The sequence below is a fragment of the Microcebus murinus genome, chromosome 6 (genome assembly GCF_040939455.1).
Source record: "Microcebus murinus isolate Inina chromosome 6, M.murinus_Inina_mat1.0, whole genome shotgun sequence".
Classification (NCBI taxonomy): Eukaryota; Metazoa; Chordata; class Mammalia; order Primates; family Cheirogaleidae; genus Microcebus; species Microcebus murinus.
The window spans coordinates 88,759,966-88,786,020 of record NC_134109.1 but is presented as its reverse complement, the minus strand read 5'-3'; the positions used below and the strand labels follow the sequence as shown (position 1 = coordinate 88,786,020).

Here is a 26,055-nt window from a genome sequence, read left to right as displayed (position 1 = left end):
GATGCCTGAGCGGGCAAAGAGTACCCTGCAAACAACGAGGGAGGGAACCGAGGAGATGGCCCTCAGAGGTCAGTGGAAACCCAGGCATTCAAGATGGCCTTGAAGGCACATAGCACTTGAGGGCTGTGTGTGTGTGTGTGTGTGTGTGTGTGTGTGTGTGTGTGTGTGTGTGTGTGTGTGTATGCATGTTTGGAGGTGAGGGGGGATGTTACTGGCAGAGGGGACATATAAGCAACCTCTATGAAGTTCTAGGACCTTCCTATATTCCTGTACTACCATGCTGCTCAACCTGCCTGTGTGGCCCATCAGAATGTTCTACTGAATGGGAAAACCAATGTGCAATCAGGAGAGACTCTCAAAGGACATTTCCAGCTGTGGCATTCAGACGTCCATAAAGCTTATTCCTTGAAAGGGAATCTTTCTCAATAGCCCAGGAATAAACATTAATGATTGAAAAGTGCCTGCATGTAGAAACTAAATGAATCCCATAAGAGGTAGCAAAATGGCATGATTAAGAGCATGGGCTCTGGAGACGGCCCACCTAGGTGCCAATCCCAGCTCTGCCACACACAAGTTGAGTGCCCTAGGGCAAGCTACTTAACCCCTTCCTGCCTCAGTTTCCCCATCTATATAATGGGGATAATTACCTTTAGCTCACAGAGTTGTGAAGACGAATGGCTTGACATTTGTGAAGTGTTTAGAACAATGTCTGGCACATAGCAAGTGTTGTGTGAGTGTTAAAAAAAGTTCTTATCCTGTTGGGCCTACAAATGGTGCTTTTGTCGGGGGTCTTTATGACATACTTTTGAAGACGATGAGAAGCCAGCCTTCTTAGCGCCACTAAACATTGAGACACACAGACAGTCCTCACTTTGCTTGGTAGTGCAGGACTATAAAAATGACAGTGGGGTCTAAAACTGTGCAAAACAGACTTAAAAATCAGGAGAAAAATTATGAGTGTTCCACTTTAAATTCTTTTTGCCAAAGCATTAAAAACTCTCTTACAGTAGGTTATAAATGTACAGGGAAACAAAAAAAAAATAGTAAAACAAATATTTTAGTACACAGTAATTTAAAGCACTAAAAATAGTGTAGATTTTAAAGTGTTTTCTTTCTTTGTAAAAAAAAAAAAAAACAGACTTACCAAGAGTATTTGAACAGTTCTTGCCGTCTGCTATTTGTGTAATGCATGATACTGAGAGAACATCTTTTCCATGCCTTGGTGAATTGTCATTTCCTTTACAAATTTGCATCAGCTTGCAACATCTTATACTTTGTGCCTTCCATGTTGTGAAATATCTCTGAAAGTTCCTTTAATGTGAAATTTTTTTGATGGCATCATTTTCTCTGAGACATCGACATCGTCTTCATTGCAACCACTTTCCTCATTTGTGCTTTGAATCATGGTTTCAGGTTTCCTCAACAGAAATAGAAACTTCTGACTGTCAGAAAGTCACATAGAGCTTACTCAGAATGATGTCAAATTCCATTCTGGAAATTTAAAAAAATCTAAAAAACAAATCTCAACTTGTTCCAAGTAGCTACTCATTAACAAAGGAACCTGATGCTAACAGACACAATGCTGGCTTTTTCATCTCAACTTATATATATATATTAAAAAAAAACCAGCAGCAACAACAACAACAAAAGTCTCAACACAAGCACAGACATTTTCAGTTTGCACTTCTGTGTTACTTGTTATTTAAATTATGGAATAATACAAGTGATGGAACAACTGGATGAATTCAACTGTATTATGAAATGTCTGTGGTTGGCCAGAAATCAGCCTTTGATTAGATGTTTAAGATCTCATACAGATCAGGGGAGAAATATAATTACATATTCCTTAAGAATATGGTGAAAGTTATGGTCTATCTCCCCTCAAAAGTGCACACGAGCCAATATAACAATTTATGCAGCATTTCAGGGAATTCACAGAGCTCCTGAAATCCATTTAGAAGCCCTGGCTATGATTCTAGAATTTTATTCCTGGGTGAAACCCAGCCAAAGTCTGTTTCAAAGCCATTGCAAGTCCTGAAAACTTCAGGCACTTTCTAAGAAAAGGCAAACCTTGGGGCATGTCACCTGCCACCAGAAAATGCATTTGATGGTGACTTTTTCCTCACTATACAAGTTTGTTCAACCTAGACCTCTTCGGCTACAAACTACCATCCCTGAAACTCTCTTCTGAGACTAAAGGGGTTGCAAAATGTGGCTGAACAGACAGACTCAATAGCATGTTGTTGAAAAAACACAGCAGAACCAGCAAATCCAACTGAACATTGTCTCACAGGACGTTGGCCAATTTGGGAATGAGGTTGCTGAGTGGCACCTGGGCCTATTGCAGGTGGCATTCTCTGCCTGTTCTTCTCTTCTTCCCGCCCCATTCCTTTTCCTTCTCCCCTCCCTTTATTCTTCCTCTCCTATTTTTTTTTTTTTTTTCCTACTACTTCTGACACCGGCCCCCATGGACACTACTTAATCCAGCCTGTGGTGCAAAAGATTTTAGATCCTCATTAAACCCTCCAGAGAAATCCCTGAGTGACTTACTTTAAATGCAATAGACAACCTAATGGGAGGCTCGGAGAACACCTGAACAATGCCCCAGAAATGTGTTCTTGTTGTAGAAACTTACCATTCCAGGGAGGTAGTTTTGACCAAGGAAGGGGGTTGGAGGATTGCTTGTTTTTTTTTTCATTTTTTTGTTTCTGTTTTAAATTGATTTGGCTTCAAGGGGATAAGATGGTCTAAACAAAACCTGCTGATGAAGTCATGGAACAACTCCACCTCTGGAATGAGCTTTATTTTCTTGTATTTTGTTAAGAAATTTGGCTCTCAACTGGGAATGCACGTCACTCTACCCCCTCAAGGGCAGGATGATAAGGGACCTATCAGACCAGGCCCCCAAATGAATCTGAGACTCTATCAAGGTCAGCAATGCTGTAATTCAAGCCAAAAGATCTTCCTTGAGCTTGCTTGTTTTGACTTGTAACCACAAATTTATCTTGTCTAAGTGTCCGATCACATTATAAAAAGATGTGTGAACCCGTACAGTACAGGCACCCTCTTGAAGCAACGGGAGTCATAGATGAACCTCTTGGAGGATTCTCTAATTTTTCTGCCCCTTTGATTTCCACAGGACTCTAAATTGCTTCCTCTGAGGTCAAGGAACACAAGATGGTTTTGGAGATGCTGAACCCAATGCATTATAACATCACCAGCATGGTGCCTGAAGTCATGCCTGTTGCCACCATGCCAATCCTGCTGCTCACCGGCCTCCTTCTCTTGGTTTGGAATTATGAGGACACATCCTCAATACCAGGTAAGCCATTCATTTACTTCTGCATCTAAGGAGATTGCTTCCTCGGGCTTTTGGTCCATGATGCTAAAGAAAATTTTACAAAAGGGAAAAGGGGAAACCTGGAAAGGTCTCTGAAGACCATGGCCATGTTAGCAAGTGAGGACTCAGGTGAAAACTTTTAGACCAATTATCTGCACCCTGCTTTTGGGAAAGTAGACTTGGCACGAGTCCCCTTGAAAACAAGCTTGAGATGGGGTGGAACAAGGTAAAATTCTGGGTTTTTGTTGTTGCTGTTGTTAGTTTTCTTCAAATTCATTCCAGTTTTGCTCTGAAGGTGAAAATGTCTCTGGAATGCCTTCTCTACTTCTTTCCTTCTCCCTCCCACTTCACCTCACCTGCGGCCCTGCCCTGTCTTGTATTTATCTCTTCTATTCATCCCACTCTTCCTCTCCTCTTACTCTTGGCCATGTGGTAGTATTGGTGGTCCCACCAGAAGGGCTGACTGGGACCCCGGCAGTGGGAGATGAGTGGGGACCACAGTGCTGTCCTTGAAACGTCACACCCTGATAGAATCTCCAGCAGGGTCTGTGGGTCCATCAAAAGTAGGGAATGATATAATTATCCAGATAATTCCAATGGAAAAACCCCACTGTTCCACACTGCTAAAGCTGGAATGATCAGATATCAGATTAATTCAGAAGCATTAGAAATTTCAGACTGGTGCTTTAGTTTTCAGTGCACATTTCTCCCGGCGGGCATCTGCTCCCAATTCCATAAGATCCCCGATGAGGTTTAGTTCCCAGAGCATAGTTGCTACACGCTTGTAAGTGCAGTGGGTCTCGTCTCAGTGTGGCCGAGAGAGTGGGAGCGTGGGGCTGGTACAAAATGCTCTGTGTCTGGATTCTTTTTAAAATTTTCCAGATAATTGCCTGTCTCTCAGTCTGATTCAGCCTGGTATTTTAGATTGCTTTAATGCCCACTTTAGCGGAACATTTAGTTAATCTTGTTCTCTGCTCCCTTGACAGGGTCATCTCCCGAGAAGGGAGGCTCAGAGCTAAGGGATGCCTCTGCCCTGGTCTTTAACTTGAACTCCCTCCACCAGGGCTGCTTCCTCCTCCCGTATATATAAAAGTATATATACTTGTAGTATAGATAAGAATCCTCCAGGAGGTAGAAGCATGTTAAAATATCAGATTCCTGGGTCCTGCCCCAGACTTTTTGAAACAGACTCTCCTGGCCTAGAAATATACACTTTTAACAAATTTCCCCAGATGCTCACGCTGCACCCAGTGGTGGGATTTTTCCTTGCACCCCTGAGCGAAGAGGTCAGCCTGGCTTTCCTGAAGCTCCAGATCAGGAGTCCAGACAGCACCTCACTCTGTCCCCCACGCCTGGGCTGGGGACTTCATGCTGTCATGCACTGACAGTCACATCACATAGTACAGTGATTGTCAGCCCTGTCTGAGGTAGGGCCGCCAGGTTGATTTTTTTTTCGAACCTCCCCAGGTGATCTTTCATGAGCAGGCAAGGCTGAGAGCCACAGATCTGAGCCTGGCCCGTCATCTGCTAGAAGGGGAAGCCGGGACTCAGAGAGGCGATCTGCTTGGCTCAGGCAAAGCATTATGGCCAGCCTGAGAAGCCACTGGAGTTCAAACTCCTCATCGCACAAGGGAAGGGCTGAAGCCCAGAGAAGGGAGCTGGCTTGTCAGCTTCCCAGCTAGAAGGGAAGTGGGAATGCAGGGGGACACCAGGAAGCCCTAAAGCCCGAGGTGATCACTCTGCTAGCCAGGGAGTTTCTAGTCTCATGCTTTCCCTTTGAAAGCATAAGGTCTGCTTAGAATCCTCTAGGGGCACAGACTGGTGAGGTCCCTTGCTTATGGGTTGGGAGTGGGAAGATGAGAAAATTGGCCTTGTTAGGGTGGTTCTTTTTTTTGAGACAGAGTCTCAGTCTGTTGCCCGGGCTAGATGGAATGCCATGACGTCAGCCTAGCTCACAGCAACCTCAAACTCCTGGGCTCAAGCAATCCTCCTGCCTCAGCCTCCTGAGTAGCTGGGACTACAGGCATGCGCTGCCATCCCCGGCTAATTTTTTTCTATGTATTTTTAGTTGGCCAATTAATTTCTTTCTGTTTTTAATAGAGACGGGGTCTTGCTCTTGCTCAGGCTGGTCTCGAACTCCTGACCTTGAGTGATCCACCTGCCTCAGCCTCCCAGAGTGTCAGGATTACAGGCGTGAGCCAACTCGCCCGGCCTGGGGTGGTTCTTGATCAGCAAGACTCCGGAACTCCCGCAGGCCCCCTTCAATCAATGGCTTTCTGGGCTCTTGCTGTTAGAGGTTTAGGGGGGAAGCTCAAGGTCAGTGGAAGCCAAAGGGAGTGGAGAAGGTGTAATGATGAAAAGCCCTTAAGTACATTACAGTTTACAAAGTGGTTTTGGTGCCCATTGTCTCCGGGGAGGCTAGTGTATTTATGCCTATTTCGTAGGTGAAGAAACTGAGGCTCTAAGCGGGTAGATGTCGTGCAGCTGCTAGTAAGTGAGGAAACCGGGCTCACGTCCAGGCTTCTTGAATCCACATTCTCTGAGAAGCTCTGCTGTGTCCAGTGCTTAGGGGGGCGGGGGTGGAGGGGCTATGCAAAGATGAAAGAGATGTGTCTGCCCTGGGGGGATTACATCAAAGTGGCAAAGACATCACAGGCAGGGGCACTCATAGGCAGATGACTTAGTGCCAGGGAGGGGGGGGGCTCTGAAAGTCGAGGGGAGGGAAGAGTCATTCCCACGGGGTTTTTGTCCAGGACTCCCGGTGGCCTGACACCTGGCAGCCCTCCCTTCTTCAAGGACACACCGCCACCCCCAACCTTGAATGGGGGGAGCTCCTCTCCCTCCAGGTGCTGCACTCTGCCCTGGCTGCCACCTCCCCAGAGGAGGGCACCGGGAAGAGGCCATGGCAACACGTTCCTCCTTCTTCCCATTAGGAAAATATTCCAGAGAAAAGCAGTGTGATGAAAAATTTGCTATCACAGTCCGCCTGGCACGAGACATAGGATGTTAGCCACATTCTAGAAACTCTGCGTGTGCCTTTTCAATCACTACACCTTCCTGGATTTCGTGACTGTCACTCCCTGCTTTTTTATAGTTTTGCCACCTAATTTCACATCCCCAGACGATATAGGTTAATTTTGCCTGGTTTTAAACGTTTTTGCAATCAAATCATGTGTTATTTATTCTATCTTGCTTCTTTGACTCAATATTATGTGTCTAAGATTCATCCACATGGTGGCATGCAGTTATAGTTCATTTTCATTGCCATGTGGTAGGTATCGAGCTACATGAACACCTCGTGGTTTAAATGCCAATTCTTCTATTGATAGACATTTGGGGCGTCTCCAGTTTGGGGCTATCATGAACAAGACCGCTGCGAACGTATGTGTGCGCAGGTTTTTCCAGGACAGCTGGTGACAGGTCCCAGATGTTGGCTCCAAGGAAGCTGTTTCCACACAAAAATGCAGTGAAGTATTTACCGCTTCTCTTAGGCTCAGCAATCAATCATTGCATGACTAGATAAACATTCCCTTATCTGCGAAGCAAAGAGCAGCTTAATGTGGATGCAACCAGAATATTCCCCTAATATTTTACCAAAGTGTCTAGAGTATTCTTCTCTCCAGCTAGGGGGTATTAGATATACATGTAAATGAAAAGATTACATTGTGTTAGAATGATTCGATTTTGTCAGTTTTTTCAGATACTCTCCTGCCCTGAGAACTCTGACGGGGGTGGGGATTGGGGGGGCGGGGAGACCTCATTATACTTATCATAACATTTCCAGTCACTAACTTGAAATTCGTGTCTACAACTAGTAGGACCTCAGTGTTTGTTGGATGAATTAAACTGACGTATAATTGATTATTAAGGACCCCAAACTCTGATTCTCTTCTGATTAGAACACCCAGGTTCTCATTCTAAGCACAGGGTTCATCATGATCTCCCCTTTTCAGTGGATTTCAGCTCTCTTCTTTTATATTTTAAATTTGAATAGTGGCTCCCAAATATTAAGATTTTCTACCTGGCACCAAACTTTTAGATAAAAGCTAAAAAGTGCAATTTTTTATCTGTATGTCTTTGTTTCTTATAAGACTGGCATATTAAGTAAGTAAATATTTATTGAATTAATCTATTTCCAAATAACTAGATACTTGACCTCATGTGGATCAAATGTATGTTTTATGATATTTTCCAATTTTTTTTATCAAAGTGTAAATACAACCTAAAATACCCTAAATGAGGATGGCATTTAAAACTTCATCCTATGTATTGTAGGCACAAGCCTAATTAATTTTTAAAATTCATTCAGGAAACATTTGACAAGAATCTACAATGTGCCAAGCTATAAATATCCAGTGAAGTATTTTATTATGCATATTTTAATTGATTAAAGGTTAGAATATCTGATGACATTTTAAGGAACTACGTATTCAATCAAATCTGCTTGTGTAAATCTTTAAAAGAACTTAATGGAATTATTTTACTATAATGTCAGTCATCTACTGGATAATGTAGTGCTTTTTAAAATAATTACAAGCTTAATAACCCTTTGACAGTAATTTGGTTCTATAGATATTAATAAAGATCTTCGCTTTAAAGAGAAAAAAGAGCTAGTAGTCTTGTTCATATTAACTCAGCTATTGCAAAGAAAAAGACTAAACATTGTTTGCTGCTTTGGGGACTAAACATCTAGTTCAGATGATCCAAGCAAAAATTTACACTCTCTAATTACACAATTCTTCCCCTGAGAGTGAGAATTCTGTCTCACATGGTTAGGTGTGTTTTGGCTTCAGAACTATTTCACTGACAGAATGGAATCGAAGGTGACAGATTCAGTATAACTATACTACTTTATAATATAATTCCTAAAACCATTCCAAAACATTTTCATCTAAATTTTTACCACCACCAGTAAAATCAAGCTACCAAGTGTGTTCTCTGATGCAAACAGCACCAAATTCCCCGGTTGTTCCCTGGACTCGTGTTCTTTACAAATTCTGCCATCCTATACATCAGCAGTGACACGAGCAGCCACTGCTCTTGGCTAAAACCAGATCACGGGACTCTAGTCCAGACACTGAGCAGACTCATTGCCTAACTCCTCAATTCTTAGCTTTATTTTGTTTAATGAGATTTAGCTTAAGAGTTGTTTTTATTTATTTTTTTTCTTAAACTGAGTTCTTTTTAAGAGAAAAGGAGAAATGGATGTTCTGAGTTTAGAGGATTCCTCTAAAACTACAGCCTATAGTTCTAACTCACCCATTCTGTCGGGGGGCGGTGGGGGGGGCACTCAAACCAAAAATTTTCAGCCCAAACCTGGCAGCCAAACAGATCTGTCAGCTTGTCACCAGATGGACGGATTGACTTGCATTTGAAACTCATGGACACTGGCTAGCGTGGGAAGAAATTAGCGCATGTACCCCAGTTCTTCCAGACTGGAATGACTGAGACCAGACAGAAGGGGGAGAGCATGGATACTGGCCCACTTTTTACTCATGGGGGAGCGAAGGGCCTCACGCCAGGCATGTGTTGTTTTGTTTTAAATCACTTTATTAGTGACTCACAGACATACACCAGAAGATGTAAAGAACATTTAGATATAGAGGAACAAAGACAGCAGTAACTCGAAGCAGTTGCTGTTTTCGGTGCCGCTAACACGCTGGTTGCGATCTGATGACTTTCCCAGGTCCCGGCTACTGCATGGGCATCGGGCCGCTCATCTCCCACGGCAGGTTCCTGTGGATGGGCATAGGCGGCGCCTGCAACTACTACAACAAGATGTACGGAGAGTTCATGCGAGTCTGGATATGCGGGGAGGAGACTCTCATCATCAGCAAGTGAGTCTGTTAATAATCGGAGTTATGTTTTGTTTTTTTTGCATTGAGGCTTGGGTTTAAAAAAATGATTTAGCTATCTTAATGTCTTTGTTTCTAAGACTATATATTTTTCCTGCTGAAATGAAGGTGAGCGATTCCCGGGTGAAAAATCTAGCATTGCGGGCAGAATAACTGGGTTTTGCGTGAATCGAAGCCAGAGAGGTACATGGATAAAGAACTCGGGGGAAATTGGGAAGTTATTCAGAATCTCTGCGAGGGGTGAATGTGGAAAGTTAGAATCCAGATAATTTGATTTTGGCAAAACAGACTTTAGGGAGAGGCATTATCTTGTCTGCTTCCCTAAGATTTTGGTCTTTTCTGCAAGTGCACATTAAAAAGAACAAAACAAACCCGTAAAAACCCAAAATAAAACCTGAGACAAAGGCATCTGACTAGCTGGCCAGGCACGGTGGCTCACGCCTGTAATCCTAGCACTCTGGGAAGCCGGGGCGGGCAGATTGCTCGAAGTCAGGAGTTCAAAACCAGCCTGAGCAAGAGCGAGACCCCCGTCTCTACTATAAAATAGAAAGAAATTAATTGGCCAACTAATATATATAGAAAAAATTAGCCGGGCATGGTGGCACATGCCTGTAGTCCCAGCTACTCGGGAGGCCAGGAGTTTGAGGTTGCTGTAAGCGAGGCTGACACCACGGCACTCACTCTAGCCTGGGCAACAATGTGAGACTCTGTCTCAAAAAAAAAAAAAAAAAAAAAAAAAGGTATCTGACTAGCAATTTGCCAATGTGTTCTAATGGCAGGTGACTGAGCACCTCTAGAAGGGCAGACACTAGAAAAAGAAGTCATTCATGTACTGCTCTCCCATTTATGACTGCAGGCCAGTGTCCCTGCTAAGTGGTCAGTCCTAAGTAAATAAATCAGAAACAATATTGCCCATTACAGAAATGATGTCCCCTCTCTCTACACTGTTATATTTTCTGGAAAACTAGCAGATTGAATTCACTGAACCAAATATGCATTGACTGTGGAGAACTAGCTTTGTGAAATACTGGTTTTCTTGTTTATGGGTCTTGGAAAATGGAGAATTTCAAAGAGGGGAGATTTCACTAGACTTTCAGCTGTCTTTACTAGACTTTTAGCAAAGTTATCACAGACACTGTTTCATTAATAAATTTTTATATTTGTAATCCCTGACAGAGCTTTACCCACAGACTAAAGCTGACCAGGGTGTTCTATTGATTTCTTGGGATTATTTGTTCAGATATATATACTGTCACTCAGAAGTAAGTGAAGCATTTCTGGAAACTACATTAATTTTTTCAGGCGAAGATTACATTTATCATTTTGCAAGCTACCCTGGTATCCTCAGAGCCCAATTCATTGAGGAAAATATTGAAAGAAGGGAGAGGGGAGAAAAATGTGTTTAAAACACTTCCAAATATTTCAGACTATCCAGGAATGTTATTTTGGATCTATCCAATACCTCCATTTTCCCCTGGGCTGTTCCTGGTTCATTCAGTTTCACGTTGTAGCACTTTTAAGAGGCAGGTGACATTTATACAACTAAACATAAACGGCTTCAGGTGGGGATATCACTTTATTAGGTTCCCTCTGAAACAATACTATGTAGTGGTTCTCAAAGTGCTGTCCCTCCACCAGCAGCATCAACAAACATGGGGACATGTTAGAGATGCACATTCTTGGGCCCCACCCTGAGCAACCGAATCAGAAAGCCTGGGTAGGACCCCTACAGTCTGGGGTTTAACAAGCTTTCCAGGTGATTCTGATGTGTGCTCAAGTTCGAGAGCCACTGTCTAAGGACTAGATCATAATTACTCTGATTTTACTTCTCCTGATCTACTGAGCCCTGTTCAGCCAAATTTAAGTGAATTTGGTAGGTTCTCATTTTAAAAATGGATACTCTAGTCACTTTTACGACCTACTGTGGTCTCATGAACGTCCTGGAACTTATGACATTGGGTTTGAGGGACTGGAACATTCGCTCCTGCTGTTTCACTCCCTGGCACGGAAGCTGCCACCAACCCTCCTCAACCTGGTGTGTGACTTCCCTGTCACCTGTTCCTCTCAGCAGACAGGTGAAGTGGCCCTCAGGATATTTATCCAACAGACTGTCTACCTGCAGCTCAGGATCTAGAGCGTGGTTCTCACCCTGGCTGCACAGTAGAGTTCCCCAGGGAGCTTTAAAAAGCCCTGATGCCTAGGCCACACCCCAACTTGTAGATCAGAATCTCGGGGGGTGGGACCCAGGCATCAGGAGACTTTAAAGTTCCCCCAGATGATTCCAGGGTGCTGCACAGCTCCAGGACCTCCCATCTAGAGAAAGGGGAGGAGGAAGAAGCTTCCGGGGCAGGAGGGCCTCTCCCTGGGGTTAGGGGAAACAGCTAAGCGTGGAGGGAGTGGTCTTGTCTTACTGCACAGCCCCCGTGTGTAGCTAAGGCGGTGGTATAAGACTAGAATTGCAGTGAAGAGTGGCAGAGTTGAGAAAGGGCCCGAGTACCAGGACAGAAATCACTCTCGGACAGGAGCTACTTACATGCTAGATCCTTAGGTCACCAAGATACACTCCCTGGATGCCCAAAGACAATTGCTGAAGCAGGATCCTTGTCACCGCTGGGGTGGCATCTGACCACTCTGCCTGTCTTAATTGGGAAAGTGACTCCAGTGACCCTGACAAGTCAGGTGCTGGTTCATGTTAAGATATGGACGACCCACTCGCCCTTCCCCCGGCCCTCCCGGCGCCCTCCCAGTCCCGTCCTCTCAGGCTTTTCACTTGCCGGGGCCTTTGTGCTCTCCTTGATTGCCTCCGAGCAGCTCAATGTTGCTGTTAAAGGCTGGGCTCCCCGCGGGAATCATGTTTGTCCGCGTCTCCTTTCCCTGCCTGCTCTTCACGTCCCTTCCAGAACTACCCGTACCTCTTGAAAAGACCCCACTGGACCTCAGAAAAGCTTTTTCTTTTGATTTGAATAGTTTGCCAGATTTCTTTTTCTTTAGAAAAGTTTGAGGGCTGTAGTCATTACAACTGTGTAGAGATTACGATCCAACTTTTCCAACTGGCACCGTCCCAGGGTGGTGGGGGCTGCAGAACGTTAGGGGAGGGGGTCAGGCCTGAGTGCTGCTGGGATGCCGGATGCTGCCCGAACTTGGTCCTCCGTCTGGTCAGCTTGTACACGTGTGCTCATTTCCCCCAGGCAGCTACACGCTAAATTAACGGGGGTCTACAGATGCTCTGTGTGACACTTCATGACCGTTATATGCATATATATTACACATATATTTTGTCACGAGTACAAAAAAAAAGGTATTTGAGTAGCATTCATAAAGGGGAATTAGCAATTAACATGCTAATTAGGGCCATATTTGCACATGTTAGCAATGAACATACTAATGAGGGTTATATTTGCACATCTGTCTTAATCATGTGTAAATTTACAGGGGACTCATTCATTTATTCTTTCAACATACACTGAGAATGTATTATATACTATGCATAGATATTCTAAGTTATAATAGTCATTATTGGCTCTCCATTCATTAAATAAATATTTACCGAGAGCGTACTGTGTGCATCAGATACCATTCTAGGCTCTGGGAATACAGCAGTGAACAAATCAGCCAATAATGCCCTTCCCTCATAGAGCAATATGTTGTTATTATGCTAACCATAAACAAGTAAAATATATAGAATATTAGGAGTGTGACAAACTCTCTCAGTTTGCCTGGGACCAGAGGGTTTCCCAGGATGTGGGACTCTCCTTGCTGAAACAGGAACAGTCCTGGGCAAACCAGGATAGTTGTTCACACTGTTATCAGGTATACATGTGCTATACAGCAAAAAAAGCAGGGAAGGAGGATGGGGGAGGACCAGCTGTAGGGAGGGAGGACACAATTGTAAACAGGTGGCTCAGGCAGGCCTCATTGAGAAGAGAATATGTGAATAGAGACCAAAGGGAAGTGGGGACGCAAGCCATGCAGTGATCCGGAGGAAAAGTACTCCAGACAGAGGGACAGCAATGCACAGGTCCTGTGACGGGAGCCTGTCTGAAATGCTCAAGGGACAGCGAGGACACCAGGGTGGCTGAGCGGAAGGATAGTGGAGATGAGATCAGAGTGCAGTGGGGTGCCAGCTCATGCCAGGCCTTGCGGGCCAGTGTGACAACTCCCTGCACGTGCTGGGAAGCCATTGCAGAGTCTGTGCAGAGGAGTGGCATGCCTGACTCACTCATCTTGCCGCAGGATCGTCTGGTTGCTCTGCTGAGAATAGGTGTAAGGGACGAGGGCTGGGGGCCAGATAGGCAAGAGAGGACAGTGGCCGGTCCAGGTGGCAGCAGTAGAGGTGCTAAGATGATGAAATTCTGGGCATGTTTTCAAAGTAAAGCCAAGAGGACTTGCCGATTGATTGCATGTTGGGCATGAGAGAATGAAAGAGTCAAGGTAATGCCCCGTTTTTGCCTTGAACACTTGGATGAATTTGGACACCGTGTCTTGAGATACAGTTCAGGAAGGGGAGAGAGCAGGATTCCATTTCAGACGTGTCAGATTTGACATGCCCGGCACACCTCTGAGTGGGGTGTGGAGTAGGGAGGACTGAGCCGTGAGCCCCTCCAGGTACAGTGCTCAGAAACCACCAGAGGAGAGCGAGAAGGAACAGCCAGGCGGAGAAGGGAGAAGCAGGTGAAGGATGCACGTCCAGGGAGGAGGAAATTGTGATCCACCTCAAATACTGCAGACAGGCCAAGTGAGTGCTTGGAGACTCGAGAGTTGCATTTAGCAACAGGAAGGCCAGGGGCGATTTTGACAAGAGCAGTTTCAACGGAGTGGTGGGGGCGAAAGTCTGACCAGAGGAGGAAATGGGGGCGGAAGAATCAGAGGCAGCAAGTGCCGATGACACTTCCAAGGAGTTTTCCATAAAGGAAGCAGGAAATGGGCCAGTCGCTGGAGAGAGACGTGTGGCCAAAGGAGTTCTGATGTTTAAAGCAAGAGAAATTCCGGCGTGTGAGTTGTGGTGGGAACGATCGATTATGGAGGAATTGTTAACACAGGAGAAAGAAGGGGTGTACAAGGTGAGATGTGAAGAAGTCCCAGGGGACAAGTGGTGGCAGGGGCTGGCCTCGAATAGGAACATGGAAGTTTATCCGCACTCACAGGAGGGCAGGTGGAATAGATGAGCACAGATCCTGGGGGTTGGAGTTTGTGGAGGTTCTCTTGTAGTTGTTTCTGTGTTCTCAGGAAAATAGAACTAAAGTCTTCAGCTGAGCCTGAGTGGGGAGGATATAATAATAATCTAGAAGAGTGAGAGAGCGAATGGACTAGGGAAATGCAGTAGAATTGCCAGCTGTATTAAGGGCCCACTTGAATTCAACTGAGACCTGTCGGAGTGTGTGTGTGTGTGTGTGTGTGTGTGTGTGTGTGTGTGTGTGTGTGTGTACACTCGTATATGTGCACGTGTATGGTTTTTCTTTTTTTTCCTCCCAGCCCAATTCGGTTGCCAGGTGCAAACGCAGAACAAGCTAAAAGTTGGATTCAGCTGGAGTGGGGGTTTTACCAGGTAACCATGAGAAAGTAAGGAGAGGGTCAAGGGAGTTGAGGATGCAGGGAACGGTATTTTAATTTTCATTTTCATGATTGCCAATAAAACTTATTTTCAACTTTCTATTAAGAAATTTTGCAAACGAACAGGAAAGTTGAAAGAACAGTCTTTGCCCTCTTTTCCCCCAATGGCATGGACCTTTTGAAGAGACCAGGTTAGTTATCTTACAGGATATCTCACATGCTGAATTTCTCTCATTGTTTCCTCATAGTGACACTGAACATATTCCTTTATTCCCTGTATTTCCTATGAACTGACAATTTGGTCTAAAGGCTCCATTGGATTCAAGTGACACATTTTTTGTACTCATACTTTATCAGTAAGTAGTATGAGGCACTTCATGTCACATCACATCAGGAGATGAGTAATGGATTGTCCCCCTAGTGGTGATGCTAAATTTGATCACTCAGCTAGGGTGGTTACAGTCAGATCTTGCTGGTGCGAAGATTGGCAGTCACCCTAGAATCTAAGCTTGGCAAGTGGGGAGATTAAGGGGCCAAAGGACAGTGAAAAGGTGATCGGATTAATGGAACGTAAGACTCGGACACAGAAGAGTTGTTCAGTAATTGTCTCCTCTGTATTTCTGGCGCTTGTCACCGTTGAACCTGGCCACAGGTGTGTGAGTCATTTAAACTCAGAATTTAGGTGGCTTCCTCCTTAGCACTTAGGAGCTTACTTCCTGGCTACTTTTCATCTTGCATAGACAATAGGTTTGACCATCTCTGGAGAGGTCTTCTGACTTCAGTGATGTTTAAAGAGAAATAATGCCCCTGGTACCCAGACACCTTGCACTGCACACTATCCCTCCTGAACTTGGGGACCCAGTTGGTCTCTCCTCAGTGGTAAGAAATCCTCACTTTCCCAGTCTGTGTAACGTTTCCCTCAAGCAGTGTCACGGGCTGGCCCTGCGGAGCCAGGTCCATCTTGACTGCCAGGAGGGGCTCCGGGCTGGAGCCCCGAACTCTTCACCACCCTTCTCTTCTTCGCTCTCCCGATTGACTCTGGCTACATAAATCCAGCCTAATTTTGGTAAGTGACCTTGTTTTAAATCGCTCTCCTGTGGCCAGTCACACTTCACTTGCTACATGTCACTTCTGCCCAGACCGATGGCCTTGTCCTTTGCCAAGTCTGAACCTCGGACTCAAAATAGCTGAGTCGTTGGCGCCCCCTGAAGGACACGTGGATTTTTTTTAACGTTCGCTCATTATTAACTGGCAAACATTTAGTTGGATTTATTTCATGTTTGGAGTTTCTTATTCTCTCGCTTTAATTGGTCAGCAGTTCCTTAAACGAAATGTACAGGCCAATTTGATGAGTGCCATGTACAAAAGCCCTAGGAGTCAAAGCAGGAAAATGGTCTTCTGCTTGTCCTCCGAGTACTTAAAAATTTTAGATACGAGTTTGTGAACAAAGAATATATAAATCACTTACTTTCTGCTTGTGGGGAGGGAGCTCTGCGGCCAGCGAGGGTGAGACGAGCAGCGGCAGGCAGATTAGATGAGACATACGCTTTACTGTCGGGGGGTGCAGCCATGTTCTATATAAGAACACGGCAAGCGCTTATATATGGCTCGGAACAACAGTGGCAACGTGCCAAGCAAAGACGTGATCACATGGGTTTTACATGCGAGATGACATCATGGTTTCATAAGCGCTGACTAACACCTCACTGCAAGGCCGGCGGATGACACACCAGCAGTCATTTTAGTTTGGCTTAAGAAACTGATCGCTCATACAAATGGCTTTCCCGGACATTGCACCCCCTAGGTGATAGATTTTGCGGCTGACTAACGGGCCCATAGGGAGGCCCCTTGGGCGCAAGGCCACAATAACAATACAGGGAACAGCATAGTATTACCAGACTACAGCAAACAGCTCCTAACACTAAAAGGGTCCAACGCCAGGATGACGAGAGGCGGGGTCCCCACCGTTGTTCTAATGGGTCTCCAGTCAGTTGTTGGATGGCCTGTACCTCACTATCGACATCCTTCAAGGCAGAGGAGATATCTTCCTGGTGATCAGGTATATATACACAGGTATATATACACAGGTATATATGACTGCACATGCGCCCCCGTTGGGCTGCAGTAAGGCGATCAAGAGTCACGTGGTTTTGCAAAACCACCTTTCTCATCTGGGTGACCTCATCCATTCAAAAGGGTCAAGGCCTGCCTGGTGTGATTCAGGTCCGAGCAGTACACTCCGCCAGGGCGTTCACTTCTATCTCTACTTTAATGGCTCCACCCACGGGGAAAGAGATGGCTACGGGGTAGACCCACCATGGAGTCCATTTCACACGATGCTAGCAGGAGAACACAGCATCCCAATTATGTGGTTTCTCAGTAAAGGTGGGGAGGACCTTCCCGGGGACATATGGCCATCCCCAAGCGCACTTGAGTGCACCTTCCTGTCCAACGAGCCGGAAGGTAAAGCCACCTATACAGGATGATGCCCTACTAGCCAACCTTGGGCTTTCCATGGAGGTAACCAGACAGGTCTGTAAACATGGCCCAACCAGCAGAGCAGACATGCAAAAGGGACGGCTCATGCATGACCACAATCTATGTGACATGCAATTCAGCCCATTGGCTGCTCTGCCCTGCCCCATTTCAAACCAAATTTCATGATGATCCAACTGGACAGCCACTGCCGTCCATTGGGCTAAAGGACCATGACTAGACCCATCAGTATACCATGCCTCCACTGGAGGGAAACCTCGTCCTTCAAGGTATGGGCTGTCTTCCCTAGGTACTACTGTGGTCTGAGGGTCAGCATCAGATGCAAATTCAACAGAGCCCCATACTGTCTGCAACTCTGCAGTCAAGGGGCTAGAGCTGAACTCTGTTCATAGCTCCAAATAAGCTCCCCATTTCACCAGAGTGGGCATCTGGGCTATGCCTGATCGTGGGCTGGCTATCCATGCCCTCACCCATCCTGCTGTGGGCTATGTGGTGCCCACCAGCGCCTTAGACTGCCCAGTTATAGCTTCACAGGCCTGAAGAGCGGCATACACACGCGCCAGCTGCTTCTCCACCAAGGAATATCCCTCTTGGGGGCCCTTCTAAGTCTGGAACCAAAGCCCAGTAGGGACTCGCGGCTCATGCTGGCGTTGCCACAAACCTCATTCCACCTCACTTGAGTTGACTGTCACATTGAAGTCAAACAGCTGTGAGCGGTCAACCACTTATAGCATCTGGGCTTATGCGACAGCCCTCTTGGCCACCATAAAAGAGGTCTCTGCCTCCAGGGACCAGTCCCGCTGTGTCCCCTTCTTACATAATGCATGCAAAGGTCGTAACAGTTGTGCCAAGTGAAGAATGAGTGAATATACGCCAAAACCCCAAGAGCCCCACAGACACTTGTAACTGTTTCACCATAGTGGGTTGGGGAAGACTCGAATCTTATCCATAACTCCCTCGGGGATTGCTTTCGTCTTACCCAACCAGACAACACCCAAGAGTTTGACAGACAAGCCAGGTCCCTGGACCTTGGAGTCATTCACCGCCCAATCCCATTGCTCCAACGAGGTTCAAAGGCTGGCGACGGCTTCTTCTAGATCTGTAAGGGAATCAGAGGTTAACGTTATATATTATTGATATAATGAAACAAGTACATTGTTTCGGATGGCCAACTTCATGTGGCCAAGTCAGGTGCCACCAAACCATGACATATGGTTGGGCTGTGGAGGTAACTTTGGGATAATACCACAAGTGTCCATTGTCGTCCTTCCCTTAAACATTAACACCAAGGTTTTCTTTCTTCTCAGGTCCTCAAGTATGTTCCATGTGATGAAGCACAGTCACTACAGTTCCCGGTTTGGCAGCAAACTTGGGTTGCAGTGCATCGGTATGCACGAGAACGGCATCATATTTAACAACAATCCAGACCTCTGGAAGGCAACTCGACCTTTCTTTATGAAAGGTGAGTAGGTGCTACATTCTTGTGCTTCTTCATCTTCTTGTTGTTTTTACTATGAATGTACCTTTTTTTGAAATCGTATTTTAAGTTCTGGTGTATCTCAGTTTTGAAATAATAATAATAATAGGAGAAAGAGCTGACATTCATTATACCTTTATTGCTTTATTGTAGAGTAGGCTCTGTTCCAAGCACTTGATGTTTTAATCCCACAGCATCACCACATGGTGAATGCTCTTATTTACACTTTACAGACGAGAAAACTAAGGCATTAAGAGGTTAAGCAACTTCCCCCAAATTAGTAAATAGCAGCCCAGGGTACAACCCCAGAGCCTACATTTTTTAGCCACCACAATCTTTTTTTTTTTGAGACAGAGTCTCACTTTTGTTGCCCTGGCTAGAGAGAGTGCTGTGGCATCAGCCTAGCTCACAGCAACCTCAAACTCCTGGGCTCAAGCGATCCTCCTGCCTCAGCCTCCCGAGTAGCTGGGACCACAGGCATGCACCACCATGCCTGGCTAATTTTTTGTATATATACTTTTAGTTGGTGAATTAATTTCTTTCTATTTTTAGTAGAGACGGGGTCTTGCTCAGGCTGGTTTCGAACTCCCGACCTCGAGCAATCCGCCCGCCTCGGCCTCCCAGAGTGCTAGGATTACAGGCGTGAGCCACTGCGCCTGGCCTCGCAATCTTTTTTTTTTTCTTCCTGTTGATGTAAGAAGCAATTTCATAGATGTAAAGAAGGGCAGAATCTGTGTACTTAGGGCCATTTCAGTTAAGAATTTAGTGTGCCAGCCATATGTTCCATTTAAACACGGCCAAACAACGTCTTTGCCGAATCACTGACTGGTCAGCCTAGATGTCTTAGCAGAAAGCAGTTTGTGAATGAAATTAGAAAACTGCAGAACTGGGAAGAACAATTCTTCCCAGTGCTGTCTCTTGGAGCCTCTGAGTTCTATAGTTGAGGAAATACAGTCCTAGAAAGGCTGTGATTTTCTCCCAGGCAACATAGTGAGTAATGGGCGAGCTGCGACCCGATTCCAGGCCGTCTTGTCCAGCGATCTCCCCCTTTTGCCATATCAAGCTGGAGATGAAGCTGTTGGGGAATTACACGTGACTGGCCTTTGACATTAACATCAAGCCTCAATAACAGGCGTCCTCAAACTACCACCTGTGGGCCACATGCAGGCCGCCTAGCACATTTATCCGGCCCTCCGGGTGTTTTTGCCGCCGCTGCCTGTCCTGCTTAGCAGCCGACTCGTCCTGGGCCCACAGTGCGCACTCTCCAATGGTCTGAGGGACAGTGAACTAGGCCCCTGTTAAAAAAGTTTGAGGACTCCTGGTCAAGAAGGACAATCATGCCCCAGAAACCTTGTCGATAGTGGAATCTAAGGCTAAAGGGACTTTGTGTCTGACCCTGTCCCTGGATACTCTTCCCTCCAGCCAACCTGTGCAGCGAGTCTCGCCACCTCCCGTGTGGCTGTTAATACAGGGAGAGCCACGCCAGGGCCTGCCCCTCACCAAGACTAGACACAACGCTGTTGGGGACCCCAGTGTATTAGTTGCCTGTTGCTGCTGTAACAAATAACCACGAACTAAGTGGCTTAAAACAACACATTTATTATCATGCAGTTCTGTAGGTAAAACCTGGGTCTCAACAGGCTAAAATCAAAGTGTCAGCAAAGCTATGTTCCTTTCCGGAATCTCTAGGGGTGAATCTCTTCCCTTGCTTTTTCCAGCTTCTAGAAGCCACCCACATTCCTTGGCTTGTGTCCCTTCCCTCTACCTTCAAAGCCAGCAACAGTGGGTGGCGTCCTTTTCAGGTCACCTCCCTCTGCCCCTCCTCTGTCATCACGTCTCTCGCTGACTTTGGCCTCGGCCAGAAAGAGCCTTGCTTTTAAGGACTCATGTTGTTAGATTGGGCCCACCCAGACGATCCGTAATCATCTCCCCATCTCAAGGTCCATAACCTTAGTTATGTCTGCCAAGTCCCTTTCTCCATGGAAGACAACACAGTGACAGGTTCCAGAGATTAGGACCCAGACAATTGGCGGGGGCTATTATTCTGCCTACCACTCATATTGGGGAAGGTCAGTCTCCTTAATTCCTTACAAAATTCTGGAATGGATTAATGGAAAAAAGTATAGGATTCAGGGTCGTAGGTTGTGGGTTCAAGCCCCAGAGCTGCCTCTTACTAGCTATGTAACCTTGGGCAGGTCACTTAGCCTCCCCGAGCTTCAGTCCCCTTAGCCACAAAAGGCGATCAATATTGTAAAACTTGTACTCTAGGGCTGTTATAAAGAACAAATGAAATAATGCTGTGAGATCCCATAGAAACGTGAACGTCATTTTACTTTGTCATTTGGCTCAGGCGCATTAGGAATATGTGAACTAGTATCTAGGGACTAAATACTAGTTAACTAGTTAACTTTCATATACCAATATCCTCCCTGACATGCAAGAGCTAATAGAATCTCTAAGTTCACTCATTTGTTTTAACAAACTACTGTTCTCATGGTTGAACTGGACGCCAAGATACAAAAACAACAGGACACAGCCTCTGCCCTCGAGGAACTTACGTGGGGGGTGGGGGTGTAGGGAACTGAATTGGGAAGGGAAAGACCAGCACATCACTAAACAGCATCACGGGGGTGGCACCATGAGAGCTGTGCACGGAGCAATATAAAGTAGAGACCAATGGACCATCTTAAGCTCACTTGAGGGGTCAGGGGAGAGTTTTCAGAGGTTTGGATGCTTACATTGAGTTTTGAAAGAAGGTAAAAATCTACCTAATTAAGAAAGTGTGATGAAGAAGGACATTCCCAGACTAAAGAGCAGGATATTCAAAAAGGCAGAGAAGGATAGACCAACGTGTCTTGTTCAGGGTCCTGCCGGTAAGCCATTATGCCTGTTAAGCCAAGGAGTTGAGCTTATCTCAAAAGCTATGGGGAATCACTAATGATTTTCAGCAGAATGACATGAACGCGTTTGTGTTGTAGAAAAATCCCTCTAGTAGCATGGTGAATGAGTGGAAGGAAGGAAGGGTGACTATGGGCAGCGAGAACAGGTAGGAGCCGCTGCAGGGACACATGGCGGATGGAAGGGAGGCCACGGGCATGACAGGTTAAAAGAGCAGACACGGCAGTGCCTGGACATGAAATGAATCACAACGTCCTTGTGACCTTTTGTAAGATTAGCCCTAGATGTGGAAGATCAGATTTTCTAATAAAAATGCTACAGAACTGGACCCAAATTCAATGCCAAAAGTAGGAGGCTCATTGCTTCTCAAAAGTTCACCTGTAGTATTTGACGTTTCTACAATCGGTCAGAGTCCTAAACATTTCTTGGTGGATTTCCTTGTAGAGTTAGGCTCCTTGTTGGTTTAGTAGAAAGTTTGGGACAAGTTTTGGTATCTTTATCAGTAACATTAATCAAAGTATTGACTTACTGGGCGTGACTGTGGAGAAATAGTTAAGTGCAATTTAGACAATGGCCCATCTTGGGAGGTGGGGAGGGAGTAGGGGGTGAAGAAACAACATGTGCTTCCTGACACTGCCAAGAAAGTTTTCTAAATTGTTGGAATTTGCTGATTACTTGCTCAATTTTCTTCTTTCTTCTTTCTTCTTTCTTCTTCTTCTTCTTCTTCTTCTTCTTCCTCTTCCTCTTCCTCTTCCTCTTCCTCTTCCACCTCCTCCTCCAAGGTCTTACTCTGTTGCCCTGGCTAGAATACAGTGGCATCATAGCTCACTGAAACCTCAAACTCCTTGGCTCAAGCCATCCTCCTGCCCCAGTCTCCCGAGTAACGAGGATGAAATAATGCACCACCACATCTGGCTAATTTTTCAACTTTTTGTAGAAATGGGGTCTCACTCTTGCTAAGGCTGGTCTCGAACTCCTGACCTCAAACAGTCCTCCTGACTTAGCTTCTCAAAGTGCTAGGATTACAGGCATGAACCACTGCACCCGACCTCAATTTTCTCTTGACCTCAATCGATTCCATACTTTTTAGCACATTTTAAAAATTAAATCATGTCTACATCATACCACTGCATCATATAAGCAATTATATTACATTTTGCGTCTAAGTTTGAAATGTGGCTTCAAGTTCTTAAACATACAGGCAAATCACGTATCAGCCTGGGAGTAAGCCAGCAGTGATTTTCTATGCCAACCCTTCTACACAAAGGGTCGAGTCATTAAGGAATCGTTTGTCCCACTTGCCGATGTCACCCAGAGAACAACATCTTGGCCTTTCACATCTGCCACATTCTTGCTTGGGTCAGAAAATAAGCTCCTACCAGCCTTCCTTTCTATATCTACGGAAGTCTTAAGAGTCTAGGGCCGCTCCTCAGGCCTACTTCCTTATTTGTAAAGTCTGCCTTCAGCCATGAGGCTTCTGCGGCATAACTGATTTTCATTTTTAAAAAGTCTTCTGAGAGAGACGATAGTCTTCTGAAGTGAAGCCTACAAAGTCCCCCAGGATTTTTCATCTCATTTCAACGACTCTGACTTTAACAGCAAGTCTAAACAATAAAAGACTTTGAAAATAGAGATTGTTCTTAAAGGAAGTTCAAGGAAATTTAGGACAAAGAGAGAAAGGAGGCCCTTAAGAGTTAAACCCTCTTCAGAGGCCACCTACCATCAGGACCCACTAGCCTCTGTTCCCATGGTCAGGGACTGAGCAAGGGCAAGATCAGAGCCCGCTCATTCATTCATTCATTCATTCATTCCTCTATTTGACAAATATGTAGGCAGGGTCTCTATGCTATGTTACTATTTAACTTGAAATCCAATGATAATAAGTGGTTGTCGTTGTCTTTAAAGAGTTCCCAGGTAAGTGGGGGAAAGACTGTTAAGCAAACGAGGAATTGCTTAGCTGTTATTGCCACTGGTTGAGTAAAATAAACCTGGAAGTAGTTTGAAGAGAAATCAAAATTAAGAGAAAGACACTTCTGGTGATTTATAAGACTAGCACTTTACACATATAACCTACAATTAAACAGGAAGGACTTTAAATCAAATAGGTAAGATCCAATTTGACTAGTTCCATAGTACTATCCTGCCGCCTGTGGAAACATAAAATAAATATGACCTGGCCAAATGCAAGCCATCCATCCATAGGAGGAGATGTGAAAAATCACTGATTGGTGACTTATGACCATAAGGACTGACTATTTCGTTTGCAGTCATTCCCAGAGATGATTTGCCAGGGCATGAAGAAAAGTTTAATTTGGGATAGTTTGTTTAAAATATTTATTTATTCGTTCGTTGATTTTGATCCACGAAGGTAGTACATACATGTAGAGAATTAGAACACAGAGAAGCATAAAAAAAATAGGAAAGAGTCTACCAAGTTATTAAATAAAAAATTGTGGGCAATTAAGCTCCAAGCATAAAAGGCCACGATGTCCTGATTCTGTGGGTGTGTGTGTGTGCGTGTGTGCTGGAGTTCGTGCCGGCTGATTCTCTGCTCTGTACCCTGCAGCTCTGTCGGGCCCTGGCCTTGTCCGGATGGTGGCGATTTGCGTTGACTCCATCAGAACGCACCTGGACAGGTTGGAGGAGGTGACCAGCAAGTCGGGCTACGTTGACGTGTTGACCCTCATGCGGCGCATCATGCTGGACACCTCCAACATGCTCTTCCTGGGGATCCCCTTGGACGGTACCGCAATTTTCATTCTAGAAACTGGACATTGTGCCCTTTACTGACCAAGGGGGCGAGAAGGGAGGCAGACTAAAGGAAACACACCCCGTCTCATACATTGCTCTTGTCTAAACAGTGCTAACTATTCCTAAGGTGTTTTTTCCCCTAGCATTTATTCCTGACTTGCTCACTTATAAAATGTAAATTCCATAAAGTAGGGGCCAGCTTCTATTTCTTTTGGATCTCTCCTCATCGCTCTAGGAAATAGGATTCTACTCACAGTGAAAACTTAAATGTGCTCGGAGGCCGGGCGCGGTGGCTCACGCCTGTAATCCTAGCTCTTGGGAGGCCGAGGCGGGTGGATTGCTCAAGGTCAGGAGTTCGAAACCAGCCTGAGCAAGAGCGAGACCCCGTCTCTACTATAAATAGAAAGAAATTAATTGGCCAACTGATATATATATAAAAAAAAATTAGCCGGGCATGGTGGCGCATGCCTGTAGTCCCAGCTACTCGGGAGGCTGAGGCAGAAGGATCACTCAAGCCCAGGAGTTTGAGGTTGCTGTGAGCTAGGCTGACGCCACGGCACTCACTCTAGCCTGGACAACAAAGTGAGACTCTGTCTCAAAAAAAAAAAAAAAAAAAAAAAAAAATGTGCTCGGTTCATTTGACCATTAACACCCCCTATCACCAATCAAACGGGTGTATTTAACTACTTCCAGCCATTCTTTTGGGCATGAAATATACATACATGCATATATACACATACACACACACACCCCTCCCTCAAAGCCACTCAATATGAAAACTTTGGCTCTGTCTCTATGTAAAAATGGTGATGCTGCAGCTGCCTGTAGCTTCTCTGTGTCTGCTATCTGCCAAGCAGTGTGAAAAGTTGCTGTATGTACACCTTTGCCATTTAATACTCACGACAACCCTGACAAGATGTCTCACTCAAAATGCCACTTTTCTCCCTATGTTACAGAAATGAATGTTAAAACATGTGCACACGACTCTACCACCACCAAAAACCAAATATTAATCATTTGGGTTAATTCCATTCTGCTGTTGACATTAAGTATGTCCAGGCTTAATGCGATTTTTTTTTCCCTGAATTAATTTACAGCAGTGTTCATTGTTTCATATATTCATTCAAAAAACATTTGTTGATTGCTTGTTTATTGCCAGGCACTGTTCTAGGTTCTGGGGATACAGCAGTAAACAAGACAGATGAAATTCTTGCCTTCAAGGAGCTTACGTTCCAGTGGGGGAAGGACAGTAAAATAAGTAAACATCTAATAAGATATTAGGCAATAGTAAGTACCTGGAAGAAAAAAACAAAGCAGAGAAAGAGGACAGAAAGCGAAGGAGGGGTCCATGGGATGGGGCATGATTGTCGTGGAGAGAGGACATTTGAACATAGCTCAAACACAGGGAGGCCACCAGCCACGTGCAGATTGGAGGGAAGTGCATTCTAGGCAGAGGAACCACGTATACTTTCAGCAGTTGCCCCGGCCACCTGAGCCATGGGCGGCACGTGCTGCCTGGTTTACTGCATTTGCACAAATAGTCAAGCTCCCTTCCCCCTTGCCAGCTCTCATTGCCTCGCCTCCCCTACCCCAGCTCCTCTTCACAAGAGCTGTAGGAACCTCATCTGATTTGGGCGGGAGCCCCCACTCGCTTGGAGAATTCTTAGCCACACGGTCCTGTCTGGTCC

General features: G+C 45.3%; 1 protein-coding gene across 1 annotated transcript in view; it reads left to right on the top strand.

Annotated features, from left to right (window-relative positions):
• The first annotated feature begins 3,177 nt into the window (after positions 1-3,177).
• CYP19A1 (cytochrome P450 family 19 subfamily A member 1) overlaps positions 3,178-26,055 on the top strand; it is a 32,862-nt gene continuing 9,984 nt past the window's right edge. Inside the window, exons 1-4 of the mRNA XM_012763484.3 lie at positions 3,178-3,322; positions 9,027-9,177; positions 18,549-18,703; positions 24,183-24,359. Of these exons, the coding sequence (XP_012618938.1) occupies positions 3,178-3,322; positions 9,027-9,177; positions 18,549-18,703; positions 24,183-24,359 (628 nt within the window). The remainder of the gene's footprint in view (positions 3,323-9,026; positions 9,178-18,548; positions 18,704-24,182; positions 24,360-26,055) is intronic.